The following is a 12,325-nucleotide window of genomic DNA, read 5'->3' as shown; positions in this document are numbered from 1 at the left end:
AAGTAAAATAAGTTAGAATACTAGGTTCTTACCATTCTTTTGGCAGATGAACATGAAAGTGCTGTCACATGGTGAATCGTTCCACTTCTCTTTAAGGTGTGCTTCATCCGCGAAAGGAAAGTATGAGGCGCAGTCCCCATCCCCAGAAGGTTCGCCGTCAGCCCAGTTCGTATAGCCATTCGCAGAAAGCGATGTGCCATCACTCCACCTGGGGCTGTCATCATCTCGAACGCTAAGGCCAAACCACGTGTCGAGATTTTCGCTCGTGGCCCTGATCATGCTAAGTAGGAAGTCGTTTGTAGCTTGGTCCTTCGGTGTCGCCAAGCGTCCGTCTACATTGCAGGTGGTCTCGGCATCGGCGTAGGTTTTGAGGGGAGAAGCGTTGATTTGGAAGCAGCTTGAACCGAGCTGTTGCCATCCCTGATCGGAAACTTTAGCTAGAGAGACACACATCAAGAAAATGATGACTAGAATAAATGTATATCTTAATAGTTCTGATACGGATCGTAATATCTGAACAATAGACAGTTACTAAACCGTCACGCTCTCCATTTCATTAAAGGACATTAAACAGTATGGCTCCATAACTGTTTCAAAATATGCCATTTAAGGGTCCCGATGGTTATGATGTCAATTCGGGAATCACGTTAACACTATAAAGTTAACGCTAACACGTTTTAAGCGTCGAAAGCAGCACGTACAGTAATAGTATGGCTTTTGACGCACTTGGAAACTTGTTTTTCAACTTGAAAACGCTTCTCTGAAGACTTAACACAACTATCAATGTTTCGAAAGAAAAAAGTCCCAGGTTTTGGCAATCGTAGGGGTTGAAGCTGAAGGGGACACATTTTCCCGGGGTAGGCGGGATTTTCGGTCCCCTCATAGGGAATTCAACAACGTCTCTTATGATACACTTGGAAACTTGTTTTTCAACTTGAAGACGCTTCTCTGAAGACTTGACACAACTATAAACGTTTCATGGGTTCGTAACCAAACGTGAAAAAAATGCATGCATTGGCTCTAGATTCCCGAGGAAATGAATTACTTAATGTCAATGCAACATTCCGAGAATTATAGGAGACATACCCGTTGTCAATTGGCAGAAGAACCACGCTTGTTCCGAGCACGATTTGTCAGCCCATTTGGCCGCTACATCTTCTTCGTAGTAAGTGCAGCCGGCCCCGGGTAGGTTGGGTTCACCCGACTTCCAGCGGTTGTAGCCAGCATTTGGGTCATGTGGAGATCCGTCCAACCACATCCACTCATCATCTGTGGCCAGATCGTTCAGACCGATCCAGTAATCCCCCCATGGGTTCCTCAGTTCCACCAAGAAGTTGTCCACGTCGCTGTCTGTCGGCATGGCCAAACGCCCGCCGTCGTCTTCGCACACCTGTTTGGCCTCGTTGTAGGTTTTGTGCTCATCGTACGCCTTAAAGCACGAACCCAAATGCGGGTTGTACCCGGAGGGGCAACCTGTTGAAATTTCAATACTCCATGAGTTATGAATTGTGTAATTTCTATCTGGCTGTGTTGTTTGCGTATTCATCTCCGACTATCACAACAGAACAAAATACATAATATAACAAGAGTCTGAAGACCCAAAATCTCCATGAAATTTGTTTTTATATAACATGTGTTTTATTTGCCCAAGTTATTTGTTGTTGCCGCTGGTTTTGTTTTATGTGCCAGAGGGTATCCACATAAAGTATACAGGTTTGGTAGTGTACCCCTTTGTGGTTTGACCACCAGCTGTTGGGACCTGGGGAATTCTTGTCCCTGATTTGAGACTAACAGGTGTGACAGGTGCGAGCTCCCACAACATGCCTAGAATGGAGGTATAGCTTTTCCTCATTATTTTCAGTCCCAATTTGCATAATCTGCACCTCGTTGTGTACATCTCTGTCCAACCAACCTGCATATCAAATAACATGAAAATCTGTCGTTCCTTTCTTCAGTTATTCTCCTTAGAAGATTATACAAAAACGCCATTGCAGTTCCAGTGACACATGCCAGGGGGCCCAAAATCGACCTTGACCTTTCTCCCCCCAACACCCACCCACATACCAAATATCATTACAATCCATTTACACGTTCTTAGTTATTCTGACTTTAAGCATCCGGTGACACAAACATACACACACGCAAACACACACGCAAACACACTCAAAACAATATCCCCATGAAAAAGTATTTTTTCATGGAGATAACAAGAATTCTCAAAGAAAGCAGTTGTAATGTACACGATGTACACATCTGTATCAAATAAAGTTACCTTTAATGGACACACATTACGGATTTCCATTTTTAGACGATGGAAGGCAGTGAAAGAGAGGACACAAGGTTATGAGCTAACTGAAAGAATTTAAGGGAGGCAACAACTAATGAAAAGAATGGCAAATGATAGAAGGAAAGGAAGTAACTTACGTCCTTCGCAGTTTCGCCCGGCCCAACCATCTGTACACTCACAGCTGTAGGTGTAAGTGTCATGGCTGCACACTCCGCCATTTTTACAAGGGTCGGGGTCACAGATGTCTATGCCTACAAACACAGGATTTTGTTAGCCATACTAGGCTGAAACACTGTAGACAGTAATTTGATCAATGTTAAGATAGCCATTCAAGATTGTTACATGACGTACCTAGACTCAACTGGCAGATGAACCTTGCACCATGGCAACCTATGTTGTTGGCCCAATCGGAATGTGCGCCATAATGGTAGAATGCGCAGTCATAGCTGTCGTATGATATTTTGGGGAAGCCTTCCCACCAGCGAGTGTAGCCCGATGCAAAGTCGAATGGAGTCCCGTCTTCCCACATCCACGTGCCCTCCGTCGCCAGGTCGTTCAAGCCGAAATAGTAATGGTGGCTGCTGTCGATCAGATCCAACAGGACGTGATCTACAATTTTGTTCTTCGGCATGGCCAAAAGCCCTCCGTCGTCTGCACACACCTGTCTGCCCTCTATGTAGGGTTTGCTCTCGTGGAACGCCTGAAAGCACGCCCCCTCGTGCCTAGTGTATCCAGAAGGGCACCCTGTTGAAATTGGGATACTTTTTTAAGTTAAAAGAAGAGGAATTCAAACAGCGTTCAAAATGATAAGAGACATTTGCAGTTGTGGCGTCCTCGGGTACGTCTCTAGGCAGGTTTAAAGTGTTGATCTGTTGGTATGTTTATAAGGTTGTGTACTATAGTTGTTCTGTATAGACATACATTCCGAGATATTTACATGTGGAAAATTTGGAGACAGATAATTCCTGAACACCGGCGCCTTTCTCTGGGAAAGCTGCGAAGGAGGCTATTAATGTTTACTTTATTTACAATATCTGCTTGAAGATGTTTAAGGGGTAGTTATCTGCAAATATGTTGGAATTTGATGTCACTTTTGGACAAAAGAAGTAATTTTCCCCTGAAAAGGGAGCTAGGAATCGCTTCGTAATGTTTCTCCTTTCATGTCGATTTGCAGTCCAGATTCTTGCTCACGCTCTTTTGTATCTTCTCATCAAATTTTCATATGCAGTGGTAGGGAGATTACTGTTTAAAATCTCACTATGATAAGACAGCATAATGAACACACTAACCACTTGGAACACACTCCTACAAAGGGGCTAATTTCTAAGCACCGTGAAAGGTTTGATCAGTATTAGTTATCTGCCTAGCACTGCCTATAAACGTTTCATGGGTTCGTAACCAAACGTGAAAAAAATGCATGCATTGGCTCTAGATTCCCGAGGAAATGAATTACTTAATGTCAATGCAACATTCCGAGAATTATAGGAGACATACCCGTTGTCAATTGGCAGAAGAACCACGCTTGTTCCGAGCACGATTTGTCAGCCCATTTGGCCGCCGCATCTTCTTCGTAGTAAGCGCAGCCGGCCCCGGGTAGGTTGGGTTCACCCGACTTCCAGCGGTTGTAGTCAGCATTTGGGTCATGTGGAGTTCCGTCCAACCACATCCACTCATCATCGGTGGCCAGATCGTTCAGACCGATCCAGTAATCCCCCCATGGGTTCCTCAGTTCCACCAAGAAGTTGTCCACGTCGCTGTCTGTCGGCATGGCCAAACGCCCGCCGTCGTCTTCGCACACCTGTTTGGCCTCGTTGTAGGTTTTGTGCTCATCGTACGCCTTAAAGCACGAACCCAAATGCGGGTTGTACCCGGAGGGGCAACCTGTTGAAATTTCAATACTCCATGAGTTATGAATTGTGTAATTTCTATCTGGCTGTGTTGTTTGCGTATTCATCTCCGACTATCACAACAGAACAAAATACATAATATAACAAGAGTCTGAAGACCCAAAATCTCCATGAAATTTGTTTTTATATAACATGTGTTTTATTTGCCCAAGTTATTTGTTGTTGCCGCTGGTTTTGTTTTATGTGCCAGAGGGTATCCACATAAAGTATACAGGTTTGGTAGTGTACCCCTTTGTGGTTTGACCACCAGCTGTTGGGACCTGGGGAATTCTTGTCCCTGATTTGAGACTAACAGGTGTGACAGGTGCGAGCTCCCACAACATGCCTAGAATGGAGGTATAGCTTTTCCTCATTATTTTCAGTCCCAATTTGCATAATCTGCACCTCGTTGTGTACATCTCTGTCCAACCAACCTGCATATCAAATAACATGAAAATCTGTCGTTCCTTTCTTCAGTTATTCTCCTTAGAAGATTATACAAAAACGCCATTGCAGTTCCAGTGACACATGCCAGGGGGCCCAAAATCGACCTTGACCTTTCTCCCCCCAACACCCACCCACATACCAAATATCATTACAATCCATTTACACGTTCTTAGTTATTCTGACTTTAAGCATCCGGTGACACAAACATACACACACGCAAACACACACGCAAACACACTCAAAACAATATCCCCATGAAAAAGTATTTTTTCATGGAGATAACAAGAATTCTCAAAGAAAGCAGTTGTAATGTACACGATGTACACATCTGTATCAAATAAAGTTACCTTTAATGGACACACATTACGGATTTCCATTTTTAGACGATGGAAGGCAGTGAAAGAGAGGACACAAGGTTATGAGCTAACTGAAAGAATTTAAGGGAGGCAACAACTAATGAAAAGAATGGCAAATGATAGAAGGAAAGGAAGTAACTTACGTCCTTCGCAGTTTCGCCCGGCCCAACCATCTGTACACTCACAGCTGTAGGTGTAAGTGTCATGGCTGCACACTCCGCCATTTTTACAAGGGTCGGGGTCACAGATGTCTATGCCTACAAACACAGGATTTTGTTAGCCATACTAGGCTGAAACACTGTAGACAGTAATTTGATCAATGTTAAGATAGCCATTCAAGATTGTTACATGACGTACCTAGACTCAACTGGCAGATGAACCTTGCACCATGGCAACCTATGTTGTTGGCCCAATCGGAATGTGCGCCATAATGGTAGAATGCGCAGTCATAGCTGTCGTATGATATTTTGGGGAAGCCTTCCCACCAGCGAGTGTAGCCCGATGCAAAGTCGAATGGAGTCCCGTCTTCCCACATCCACGTGCCCTCCGTCGCCAGGTCGTTCAAGCCGAAATAGTAATGGTGGCTGCTGTCGATCAGATCCAACAGGACGTGATCTACAATTTTGTTCTTCGGCATGGCCAAAAGCCCTCCGTCGTCTGCACACACCTGTCTGCCCTCTATGTAGGGTTTGCTCTCGTGGAACGCCTGAAAGCACGCCCCCTCGTGCCTAGTGTATCCAGAAGGGCACCCTGTTGAAATTGGGATACTTTTTTAAGTTAAAAGAAGAGGAATTCAAACAGCGTTCAAAATGATAAGAGACATTTGCAGTTGTGGCGTCCTCGGGTACGTCTCTAGGCAGGTTTAAAGTGTTGATCTGTTGGTATGTTTATAAGGTTGTGTACTATAGTTGTTCTGTATAGACATACATTCCGAGATATTTACATGTGGAAAATTTGGAGACAGATAATTCCTGAACACCGGCGCCTTTCTCTGGGAAAGCTGCGAAGGAGGCTATTAATGTTTACTTTATTTACAATATCTGCTTGAAGATGTTTAAGGGGTAGTTATCTGCAAATATGTTGGAATTTGATGTCACTTTTGGACAAAAGAAGTAATTTTCCCCTGAAAAGGGAGCTAGGAATCGCTTCGTAATGTTTCTCCTTTCATGTCGATTTGCAGTCCAGATTCTTGCTCACGCTCTTTTGTATCTTCTCATCAAATTTTCATATGCAGTGGTAGGGAGATTACTGTTTAAAATCTCACTATGATAAGACAGCATAATGAACACACTAACCACTTGGAACACACTCCTACAAAGGGGCTAATTTCTAAGCACCGTGAAAGGTTTGATCAGTATTAGTTATCTGCCTAGCACTGCCTATAAACGTTTCATGGGTTCGTAACCAAACGTGAAAAAAATGCATGCATTGGCTCTAGATTCCCGAGGAAATGAATTACTTAATGTCAATGCAACATTCCGAGAATTATAGGAGACATACCCGTTGTCAATTGGCAGAAGAACCACGCTTGTTCCGAGCACGATTTGTCAGCCCATTTGGCCGCCACATCTTCTTCGTAGTAAGCGCAGCCGGCCCCGGGTAGGTTGGGTTCACCCGACTTCCAGCGGTTGTAGTCAGCATTTGGGTCATGTGGAGTTCCGTCCAACCACATCCACTCATCATCGGTGGCCAGATCGTTCAGACCGATCCAGTAATCCCCCCATGGGTTCCTCAGTTCCACCAAGAAGTTGTCCACGTCGCTGTCTGTCGGCATGGCCAAACGCCCGCCGTCGTCTTCGCACACCTGTTTGGCCTCGTTGTAGGTTTTGTGCTCATCGTACGCCTTAAAGCACGAACCCAAATGCGGGTTGTACCCGGAGGGGCAACCTGTTGAAATTTCAATACTCCATGAGTTATGAATTGTGTAATTTCTATCTGGCTGTGTTGTTTGCGTATTCATCTCCGACTATCACAACAGAACAAAATACATAATATAACAAGAGTCTGAAGACCCAAAATCTCCATGAAATTTGTTTTTATATAACATGTGTTTTATTTGCCCAAGTTATTTGTTGTTGCCGCTGGTTTTGTTTTATGTGCCAGAGGGTATCCACATAAAGTATACAGGTTTGGTAGTGTACCCCTTTGTGGTTTGACCACCAGCTGTTGGGACCTGGGGAATTCTTGTCCCTGATTTGAGACTAACAGGTGTGACAGGTGCGAGCTCCCACAACATGCCTAGAATGGAGGTATAGCTTTTCCTCATTATTTTCAGTCCCAATTTGCATAATCTGCACCTCGTTGTGTACATCTCTGTCCAACCAACCTGCATATCAAATAACATGAAAATCTGTCGTTCCTTTCTTCAGTTATTCTCCTTAGAAGATTATACAAAAACGCCATTGCAGTTCCAGTGACACATGCCAGGGGGCCCAAAATCGACCTTGACCTTTCTCCCCCCAACACCCACCCACATACCAAATATCATTACAATCCATTTACACGTTCTTAGTTATTCTGACTTTAAGCATCCGGTGACACAAACATACACACACGCAAACACACACGCAAACACACTCAAAACAATATCCCCATGAAAAAGTATTTTTTCATGGAGATAACAAGAATTCTCAAAGAAAGCAGTTGTAATGTACACGATGTACACATCTGTATCAAATAAAGTTACCTTTAATGGACACACATTACGGATTTCCATTTTTAGACGATGGAAGGCAGTGAAAGAGAGGACACAAGGTTATGAGCTAACTGAAAGAATTTAAGGGAGGCAACAACTAATGAAAAGAATGGCAAATGATAGAAGGAAAGGAAGTAACTTACGTCCTTCGCAGTTTCGCCCGGCCCAACCATCTGTACACTCACAGCTGTAGGTGTAAGTGTCATGGCTGCACACTCCGCCATTTTTACAAGGGTCGGGGTCACAGATGTCTATGCCTACAAACACAGGATTTTGTTAGCCATACTAGGCTGAAACACTGTAGACAGTAATTTGATCAATGTTAAGATAGCCATTCAAGATTGTTACATGACGTACCTAGACTCAACTGGCAGATGAACCTTGCACCATGGCAACCTATGTTGTTGGCCCAATCGGAATGTGCGCCATAATGGTAGAATGCGCAGTCATAGCTGTCGTATGATATTTTGGGGAAGCCTTCCCACCAGCGAGTGTAGCCCGATGCAAAGTCGAATGGAGTCCCGTCTTCCCACATCCACGTGCCCTCCGTCGCCAGGTCGTTCAAGCCGAAATAGTAATGGTGGCTGCTGTCGATCAGATCCAACAGGACGTGATCTACAATTTTGTTCTTCGGCATGGCCAAAAGCCCTCCGTCGTCTGCACACACCTGTCTGCCCTCTATGTAGGGTTTGCTCTCGTGGAACGCCTGAAAGCACGCCCCCTCGTGCCTAGTGTATCCAGAAGGGCACCCTGTTGAAATTGGGATACTTTTTTAAGTTAAAAGAAGAGGAATTCAAACAGCGTTCAAAATGATAAGAGACATTTGCAGTTGTGGCGTCCTCGGGTACGTCTCTAGGCAGGTTTAAAGTGTTGATCTGTTGGTATGTTTATAAGGTTGTGTACTATAGTTGTTCTGTATAGACATACATTCCGAGATATTTACATGTGGAAAATTTGGAGACAGATAATTCCTGAACACCGGCGCCTTTCTCTGGGAAAGCTGCGAAGGAGGCTATTAATGTTTACTTTATTTACAATATCTGCTTGAAGATGTTTAAGGGGTAGTTATCTGCAAATATGTTGGAATTTGATGTCACTTTTGGACAAAAGAAGTAATTTTCCCCTGAAAAGGGAGCTAGGAATCGCTTCGTAATGTTTCTCCTTTCATGTCGATTTGCAGTCCAGATTCTTGCTCACGCTCTTTTGTATCTTCTCATCAAATTTTCATATGCAGTGGTAGGGAGATTACTGTTTAAAATCTCACTATGATAAGACAGCATAATGAACACACTAACCACTTGGAACACACTCCTACAAAGGGGCTAATTTCTAAGCACCGTGAAAGGTTTGATCAGTATTAGTTATCTGCCTAGCACTGCCTATAAACGTTTCATGGGTTCGTAACCAAACGTGAAAAAAATGCATGCATTGGCTCTAGATTCCCGAGGAAATGAATTACTTAATGTCAATGCAACATTCCGAGAATTATAGGAGACATACCCGTTGTCAATTGGCAGAAGAACCACGCTTGTTCCGAGCACGATTTGTCAGCCCATTTGGCCGCCACATCTTCTTCGTAGTAAGCGCAGCCGGCCCCGGGTAGGTTGGGTTCACCCGACTTCCAGCGGTTGTAGTCAGCATTTGGGTCATGTGGAGTTCCGTCCAACCACATCCACTCATCATCGGTGGCCAGATCGTTCAGACCGATCCAGTAATCCCCCCATGGGTTCCTCAGTTCCACCAAGAAGTTGTCCACGTCGCTGTCTGTCGGCATGGCCAAACGCCCGCCGTCGTCTTCGCACACCTGTTTGGCCTCGTTGTAGGTTTTGTGCTCATCGTACGCCTTAAAGCACGAACCCAAATGCGGGTTGTACCCGGAGGGGCAACCTGTTGAAATTTCAATACTCCATGAGTTATGAATTGTGTAATTTCTATCTGGCTGTGTTGTTTGCGTATTCATCTCCGACTATCACAACAGAACAAAATACATAATATAACAAGAGTCTGAAGACCCAAAATCTCCATGAAATTTGTTTTTATATAACATGTGTTTTATTTGCCCAAGTTATTTGTTGTTGCCGCTGGTTTTGTTTTATGTGCCAGAGGGTATCCACATAAAGTATACAGGTTTGGTAGTGTACCCCTTTGTGGTTTGACCACCAGCTGTTGGGACCTGGGGAATTCTTGTCCCTGATTTGAGACTAACAGGTGTGACAGGTGCGAGCTCCCACAACATGCCTAGAATGGAGGTATAGCTTTTCCTCATTATTTTCAGTCCCAATTTGCATAATCTGCACCTCGTTGTGTACATCTCTGTCCAACCAACCTGCATATCAAATAACATCAAAACCATTTTTAGACGATTGAAGGTAGCGACAGAGAGGACACAAGGTTGTGAGCTAACTAAAAGAATTTAAGGGAGGCAACAACTAATGAAAAGAATGGCAAATGATAGAAGGAAAGGAAGTGACTTACGTCCTTCGCAGTTTCGCCCGGCCCAACCATCTGTACACTCACAGCTGTAGGTGTAAGTGTCATGGCTGCACACTCCGCCATTTTTACAAGGGTCGGGGTCACAGATGTCTATGCCTACAAACACAGGATTTTGTTAGCCATACTAGGCTGAAACACTGTAGACAGTAATTTGATCAATGTTAAGATAGCCATTCAAGATTGTTACATGACGTACCTAGACTCAACTGGCAGATGAACCTTGCACCATGGCAACCTATGTTGTTGGCCCAATCGGAATGTGCGCCATAATGGTAGAATGCGCAGTCATAGCTGTCGTATGATATTTTGGGGAAGCCTTCCCACCAGCGAGTGTAGCCCGATGCAAAGTCGAATGGAGTCCCGTCTTCCCACATCCACGTGCCCTCCGTCGCCAGGTCGTTCAAGCCGAAATAGTAATGGTGGCTGCTGTCGATCAGATCCAACAGGACGTGATCTACAATTTTGTTCTTCGGCATGGCCAAAAGCCCTCCGTCGTCTGCACACACCTGTCTGCCCTCTATGTAGGGTTTGCTCTCGTGGAACGCCTGAAAGCACGCCCCCTCGTGCCGAGTGTATCCAGAAGGGCACCCTGTTGAAATTGGGATACTTTTTTAAGTTAAAAGAAGAGGAATTCAAGCAGAGTTCAAAATGATAGAACATTTGCAGTTGTGGCGTCCTCGGGTACGTCTCTAGGCAGGTTTAAAGTGTTGATCTGTTGGTATGTTTTTAAGGTTGTGTACTATAGTTGTTCTGTATAGACATACATTCCGAGATATTTACATGTGGAAAATTTGGATACAGATAATTCCTGTACACCGGCGCCTTTCCCTGGGAAAGCTGCGAAGGGGGCTATTAATGTTTACTTTATTTACAATATCTGTTTGAAGCTGTCTAAGGGGTAGTTATCTGCAAATATGTTGGAATTTGATGTCACTTTTGGACAAAAGAAGTAATTTTCCCCTGAAAAGGGAGCTAGGAATCGTTTTGTAATGTTTGTCCTTTCATGTCGATTTGCAGTCCAGATTCCTTGCTCATGCTCTTTTGTATCTTCTCATCAAATTTTCATATGCAGTGGTAGGGAGATTACTGTTTAAAATCTCACTATTGTCATGACGACCTAGCATGATAAGACAGCATAATGAACACACTAACCACTTGGAACACCCTCCTACAAAGGGACTCATTTCTAAGCACCGTGAACGGTTTGATCAGTTATCTGCCTAGCACTGCCTTGCAATGGCGTATTGCTACAAACCATAACTAGGCGGAACGAACCCCTTGTTTTAAGGTGTAACAGTACACTACTTGACGGCCCGTTGGGATAATTGTGATTTATCTGGTGCCTGTCAAAACAATACGCAAGGTGTGAAACAATAGATATTGACCAAAGGATGGCAATGGACACTACTGTCACAGTGGTAATATTCTTTCAATTTCAGTTTTATCTTAGATCCAATGTTTGACGGTATCTGGCACAGATATCTATTTCTAACGGGGGCCGGTGCTCAAATACTAAAGGTCTCATTCAGGTAAACTGGCATTTCAATTGGTAGTACTTAAATCACTTTCTTACTTCGCCGAGCTTGCTAGATCGTTAAACTTTTCAATATACATAACGGAAACGAAACCATCTCAAAGCTACACAAAATCCCCGCTGAGATGGTATTTCATACTATATGTTCATGGCCAACATGCTCGTATAATACCAGGCATTAAGTGCAGTTCTTACCCTACGATCGCAAGTAAAACGTAACGACAGTTGGGTATTGCCCGAGTAATGCAACTTTAACTCATCTACTATAATATATATACGCCCAAATTCTGTAACAAGTACGTATAAATGTAAAACTGTTTCGTTATTCTCATTTCCTGAATGAGAAGTATTTCATATTGCGAAACGGAAAGCAAGCGGATATTTATGTATCAGACGCACACAACGCTCTTATCGTCGAATGTCGAGATTGACTTATGATTTAAAATTTGTTTGTTTGCATTGCATATCTGGTCAACGGCCTCATGGCCTAATATACCATGTTTGTACTGAACAGTACAAGCTGCATATCCGGCCAGATATACTAAGTATTTGATCCACTCACACCGGGAAGGACCCCTACTCTTTTCGATATTGAATCGTGGTGGGTACGGTTCTTTTACGTGCTCG

At 43.9% G+C, this 12,325-nt stretch overlaps 1 protein-coding gene across 1 annotated transcript; it reads right to left on the bottom strand.

The window, feature by feature from the left end:
* Nucleotides 1-1,051: 1,051 nt before the first annotated feature.
* LOC136428870 (macrophage mannose receptor 1-like) lies at nucleotides 1,052-10,640 on the bottom strand. Its single transcript, XM_066418720.1, has 12 exons — nucleotides 10,361-10,640; nucleotides 10,147-10,275; nucleotides 9,172-9,558; nucleotides 8,029-8,421; nucleotides 7,815-7,928; nucleotides 6,477-6,863; nucleotides 5,334-5,726; nucleotides 5,120-5,233; nucleotides 3,782-4,168; nucleotides 2,639-3,031; nucleotides 2,425-2,538; nucleotides 1,052-1,473 (listed from the first exon to the last, which is right to left on the bottom strand). The coding sequence occupies exons 1-12, from the start codon at nucleotides 10,638-10,640 to the stop codon at nucleotides 1,052-1,054; spliced, it is 3,513 nt and encodes a 1,170-aa protein (XP_066274817.1).
* Between the last annotated feature and the right edge of the window lie 1,685 nt (nucleotides 10,641-12,325).

Source organism: Branchiostoma lanceolatum, chromosome 1 (genome assembly GCF_035083965.1).
Source record: "Branchiostoma lanceolatum isolate klBraLanc5 chromosome 1, klBraLanc5.hap2, whole genome shotgun sequence".
In the NCBI taxonomy this organism is placed as follows: domain Eukaryota; kingdom Metazoa; phylum Chordata; class Leptocardii; order Amphioxiformes; family Branchiostomatidae; genus Branchiostoma; species Branchiostoma lanceolatum.
The sequence above is the reverse complement of the archived record's forward strand: the minus strand, read 5'-3'. Positions and strand labels throughout refer to the sequence as shown.

Bases quoted from the DNA above. Each gene is read 5' to 3' on its own strand.
- LOC136428870 (XM_066418720.1), bottom strand. From the start codon at position 10,640: ATGCCGAAGAACAAAATTGTAGATCACGTCCTGTTGGATCTGATCGAC. The intron at 9,559-10,146 runs GTAAGTCACTTC...AAATTTCAACAG, and splicing joins CGGGCGAAACTGCGAAGGAC to GTTGCCCCTCCGGGTACAAC. The intron at 8,422-9,171 runs GTATGTCTCCTA...CAATTTCAACAG, and splicing joins CTTCTGCCAATTGACAACGG to GGTGCCCTTCTGGATACACT.